Source organism: Leptidea sinapis, chromosome 21 (genome assembly GCF_905404315.1).
Source record: "Leptidea sinapis chromosome 21, ilLepSina1.1, whole genome shotgun sequence".
In the NCBI taxonomy this organism is placed as follows: domain Eukaryota; kingdom Metazoa; phylum Arthropoda; class Insecta; order Lepidoptera; family Pieridae; genus Leptidea; species Leptidea sinapis.
Window position 1 is genome coordinate 367,670 of NC_066285.1, and position 6,078 is coordinate 373,747.

The 6,078-nt window shown below is 23.5% G+C and overlaps 1 protein-coding gene across 1 annotated transcript; it reads right to left on the minus strand.

The window, feature by feature from the left end:
- Window positions 1-2,431: 2,431 nt before the first annotated feature.
- Window positions 2,432-4,678, minus strand: LOC126970584 (cytochrome c oxidase subunit 1-like; the record flags this gene model as incomplete). Its single annotated transcript, XM_050816575.1, is given in 2 exon segments — window positions 2,432-4,657; window positions 4,660-4,678. Coding segments are annotated over 2 exon segments (1,509 nt in total), but the record flags the coding sequence as incomplete, so codon positions are not given.
- Window positions 4,679-6,078: the final 1,400 nt, after the last annotated feature.

The window sequence follows — 6,078 nt, forward strand, 5'->3', positions numbered from 1 at the left end:
ACCAACCTTTCGAAAGTAGCTGGGGCGTTGCATAATCCGAAGGGCATTGTTTTGAACTGCCATAACCCTTTTCCGGTTGAAAAAGCCGTCTTCTCCTTGCCTTTAGGGTCCAGATCGACTTGCCAGTAGCCACTTTTCAAATCAAGAGTAGAGAACCACGTCATGCCACAAAGTAAATCTAATGTGTCATCGATTCTTGGCAATGGATAACTGTCTTTCTTAGTTACATCGTTCAAACGCCGATAGTCCACACAAAATCTAGTTGATCCATCCTTCTTCTTCACCAGAACCACTGGAGAACACCATGGACTCGATGACGGTTCTATCACATTTTCTTTCATATCCCGAATCATGTCTTCCACTTCTTGTTCACGTGCAAACGGAATACGTCTTGGTCTTTGCCTTATCGGAACAGTGTCTCCAGTGTCGATCTTGTGTTTCACCAAACCAGTTCTTCCGATGTCCCCGTCGTTCTTCGAGAACATCCCGGCGTAGCGTAGCAGGAAATTTCTCGCTTTTATTAACTCTAGCTTGGTAAGATTGTCCTTACAGCCATCCAGAAGTTTGTGTATGTTCACATAATAAAATATTAATATTTAATTATCCTTATATAATTTATTTACCCCTAAGAATAAAATTAATAGTAATTTATGTTAGAGGAATTGGAATATTCCTAGGATGATTAATTAGAAGTACGAATTTATATTCTATAAATAAATTAAAATTATTTTATAATTTAAATAATTTTTTAAGATTAATATGGTTTATACCAAATTTATTAACTCATGGTTTAGTTTTTAATTATTTAAATTTTGGTTTTAAATTAATAAAAAATATTGATTTAGGGTGAAGAGAAATTTATAGCGGTCAAGGTTTATATAATATTTTAAAAAATTATTCAATTATTTTTAATCTTATACAAGTAAATAATTATAAGATTTATTTATATAGATTTGTTATTTGAATATTATTTTTAGTAATTGTTATAATAATTTATTTAAATAGCTTAAAAAGAGTATAATATTGAAGATATTGAGGTGACTAAAAATCTTTAGATATTTATAAAAAAAAATTTTTTAATATTACAATGAAATGAAAAGGGGGTCATGAAATTCCAATTTCTACATTAGGAGATAAACTACTATGGAAAAATGCTCAAACAAAAGAAATGAAAAAAAAAATTTCAGAAATAATAAATAAAATTATACCTCATCGTAAACCTTTGGATACTAAAATAGTATGTTTGCCTTGAAATGTTCCTTCTCGTGAAATGTCACGTCATCACTGAAATATAGTTAAGATAATAATAAAATATCCTAGTAAAATTAAATTAAAATTAAAATTATGAAATCATTTTACTAGTCCTGTGACTAAAGTTATAGTTCCGATAGCTCCTGTTAAAGGTCAAGGACTATAATCAACTAAATGGTAAGGATGATTATGTAAATTATTTGACATTAATTAGTTTCTCTAGAATATAATGTTCTTAAAATAGAAATTACATAAGATTGAATTACTGCTACTGCTCTTTCTAAAGTTAAAAGAATAATTTGAATTAAAATTAATAAAAATAATAAATAAGAATTTAAAATATTACTTGTATTACTTAGTAAAGTAATTAATAAATGACCAGCAATTATATTGGCTGTTAATCGAATAGCTAATGTTCCTGGTCGAATAATATTTCTAATAGTTTCAATTAGTACTATAAATGGTATTAGTATAGTTGGAGTTCCTTGGGGAATTATATGAATAAATATATGTTGAGAATTATTAATTCATCCAAATAATATGAATGAAATTCATAGAGAAAGAGAAATAGATAAGGTTATGGATAAATGTCTTGTACTTGTAAAAATATAAGGGAATAAACCTAAAAAATTATTAAATAAGATATATGAAAATAATGAAATAAAAATAAAAGTAGATCCTTTATTATTATTATTTTGATTAATTAAAATTTTAAATTCATTGTTTAATTTAATAATAATAAATTTTCATATAATGAAATGCCAATTAGGAATTAATCAAAATGATAAGGGTAAAAATAGTAATCCTAAAAAAATTCTAATTCAATTAAATGATAAATTAAATAAATTAGTTGAAGGATCAAAAATAGAAAATAAATTATTTATCATTTTCAATTTAAGTAATTTATTTTTTTTAAATTTATTTTTTTAATTTTATAAAAATTAAAGTAAATATAATAATTTATAATATTAAATAAAATAAAAATAACAATAAAAAAGAATAATTGGAATATTCAGTTAATAGGTATTATTTGAGGAATAAAAGAATATTATTTATATATATAATAATTTAAATTTGACATATTTATGTTATATTTTAACTAATTCTTTCATTAGAAGTAATTGCTAAATTACTATAAAATGGTTTAAGAGACCAATACTTGCTTTCAGTCATCTAATGGAGAATAATTATTAATTCAGTTAATAAAGTTATTTATATTTACACTTTCAATAACAATTGGTATAAAACTATGATTAGCTCCACAAATTTCTGAACATTGACCAAAAAAAATTCCTGGACGACTAATAAAAAAATTAGTTTGATTTAGTCGTCCAGGATTAGCATCTACTTTTACACCTAAAGAAGGAATAGTTCAAGAATGAATAACATCTGTAGCTGTAACTAAAATTCGAATTTGATTATTTATTGGGATAATAATTCGATTATCAACATCTAAAAGGCGAAATTTATTTAATTTATAATCATTAGTTATATAAGAATCAAATTCAATATTATTAAAATCTGAATATTCATAACTTCAGTATCATTGATGTCCAATTGATTTTAAAGTAATTAATGGATTATTTAAATCATCTATTAGGTATAATAATCGAAGAGAAGGAAGAGCAATAAAAATTAATGTAATTGCTGGTAAAATAGTTCAAATTAATTCAATTATTTGTCCTTCTATTAAAAATCGATTAATAAATTTATTAAAAAATAAATTTATTATTAAATATATAACTAAAATAGTAATTATAATTAAAATAATTAAAGTATGGTCATGAAAAAAAATTATTTGTTCTATTAAAGGGGAAGCTCTATTTTGTAAATTAAAATTAGATCAGGTTGCCATTTCTAAAAAAAGGAAAACCTTTATAAATGGGGTTTAAATCCATTACATATAATCTGCCATATTAGAAATTTCTTATAATTGGAAGTTCATTATATGAATGTTCTGCTGGAGGTAAATTTTGGAATCATTCAATAGAAGAAGGCATATTTAAGGAAAAAATTACAATTCGTTGATTAATTATAGATTCTCAAATAATTATAATTATAAAAATAGTTCCTAATAATGAAATATAAGATCCAATAGAAGAAATAATATTTCATGATAAATAATAATCAGGATAATCAGAGTAACGACGAGGTATTCCAGCTAATCCTAAAAAATGTTGAGGGAAAAATGTTAAATTTACTCCAATAAATATAATAATAAATTGAATTTTAAGTAAAAAAGGATTAAGAATTAATCCTGTGAAAAGAGGGTACCAATGAATGAATCCTCCAAAAATTGCAAATACAGCTCCTATTGAAAGTACATAGTGAAAGTGGGCTACAACATAATAAGTATCATGAAGAATAACATCAATGGATGAGTTAGCTAAAATTACTCCTGTTAATCCCCCAATAGTAAATAAAAAAACAAATCCTAATCTTCATAATATAGATGGTCTATAATTAATTTGAGTTCCATAAAGAGTTGCTAATCAACTAAAAATTTTAATTCCTGTAGGAATAGCAATAATTATTGTTGCTGAAGTAAAATAGGCTCGAGTATCAATATCTATTCCTACTGTAAATATATGATGAGCTCATACAATGAATCCTAATAACCCAATTGCTATTATAGCATAAATTATTCCTAATGATCCAAATGTTTCTTTTTTTCCTCTTTCTTGGGTAATAATATGTGAAATTATTCCAAATCCTGGAAGAATAAGAATATAAACTTCAGGGTGTCCAAAAAATCAAAATAAATGTTGATAAAGAATTGGATCCCCTCCTCCTGCTGGATCAAAAAATGATGTATTTAAATTTCGATCAGTGAGTAATATAGTAATAGCTCCAGCTAAAACAGGAAGAGATAATAAAAGTAATAAAGCTGTAATTCCTACGGCTCATACAAATAAAGGTATTTGATCAAATGATAAATTATTAATTCGTATATTAATAATGGTTGTAATAAAATTAATTGCTCCAAGAATAGAGGAAATTCCAGCTAAATGAAGGGAAAAAATAGCTAAATCAACTGATGATCCTCTATGAGCAATATTAGATGAAAGTGGGGGATAAACTGTTCATCCAGTACCTGCTCCATTTTCTACTACACTTCTTGTAATTAAAATTAAAAGAGAGGGGGGGAGTATTCAGAAACTTATATTATTTATACGGGGAAAAGCTATATCTGGAGCTCCAAGTATTAAAGGAATTAATCAATTTCCGAATCCTCCAATTATGATTGGTATTACTATAAAAAAAATTATGATAAAAGCATGAGCAGTAACAATAGTATTATAAATTTGATCATCTCCAATTAAAGATCCAGGATTTCCTAATTCTGTTCGAATTAATAAACTTAATGAAGTTCCTACTATACCAGCTCAAATTCCAAAGAAAAATATAAAGTTCCAATATCTTTATGATTTGTAGAAAAAAGTCATTTTCGCAAATAAAATGGCTGAGGTATAAGCGATAAATTGTAAATTTATTAACGAGAATAATCTCTTTTATTAAGAAGCCTTATATTCATAAATGATATAAAATTGCAAATTTTAAGGTGTAAATATTACTAAGGCTTAAAGATTTTCTTTATAAATAATTTTGAAGACTATTAGTTTAATTTAACTTAAAACCTTAAAAAAAGAAAAAAGTATTAAGGATTAAACTTGATAAGGAAATTAAAGAGATAAAATTAATAAATGAAAAAAAACTATTTTTAAAATTAATCTTTAATCATTTTAATTTAAAATTAATTAGTAAAATTGATAAATAAATAATTCGAATGTAAAAAAATATTATAATTAATCTTGATATTAAAAAAAAAAAGCAATTAATGTTAAATTATTGTTAAATAAAAAATTAATAATAATTCACTTAGGGAAAAATCCTAAGAATGGGGGTAAACCTCCTAAGGAAAAAAAATTAATAATTAAAGATATTTTAATATATAAATTAATATTAAAATTTATTTGATTTATATAAAAAATATTAAATATATAAAATATTAGTATTAAAATTAAATTTAAAAAGGAATATATAAAAAATAAAATAATCATAAGTTTTCACTGATTAAAAAAGCAGCTATTATTCATCCTAAATTATTAATAGAAGAAAAAGCTAATAATTTTCGAATTGAAGTTTGATTAAATCCTATTAAAGCTCCAATTAAAGCATTTAAAATTATGATAATAATAATAAAATTAAAATTATAGTAATAAAATAAAAGAATTAAAGGGGAAATTTTTTGTCAAGTTATTAAAATAAAACAATTTATTCAAGATAAACCTTCTATAATATTAGGAAATCAGAAATGAAAGGGGGCTGATCCTATTTTTATTAATAAAGTTGAATTTAGTAATACTGAAATATTATTGAATTCAAAATTTTTGAATAAAATTATTTTAATAATAATAATAAAAATAAAATTAATGGAGGCAATAGATTGAGTTAAAAAATATTTTAAAGAAGCTTCATTATGAAGTAAATTTTTATTATTAGAAATAAGGGGGATAAATCTTAATAAATTGATTTCTAATCCAATTCAGCATCCTAATCAAGAATTTGCAGAAATAGAGATTAAGCTTCTAAAAAATAACATAAATATAAAAAATATCTTATTTGAATTAACTATAAAATTTATTAAAATATGGGGGTATGGGGGTATTTTAAATTCATTGTTAAAACTTATATTTTAGTGTAAGAAGCACAATAATTTTTGAAATTATAAGATTTAGTTTAATTCTATAAAATATAATAAAGGTATTATTATACATAATTTATTCTATCAGAATAATCCTTTTATCAGGCACTTTATTTTAAAAA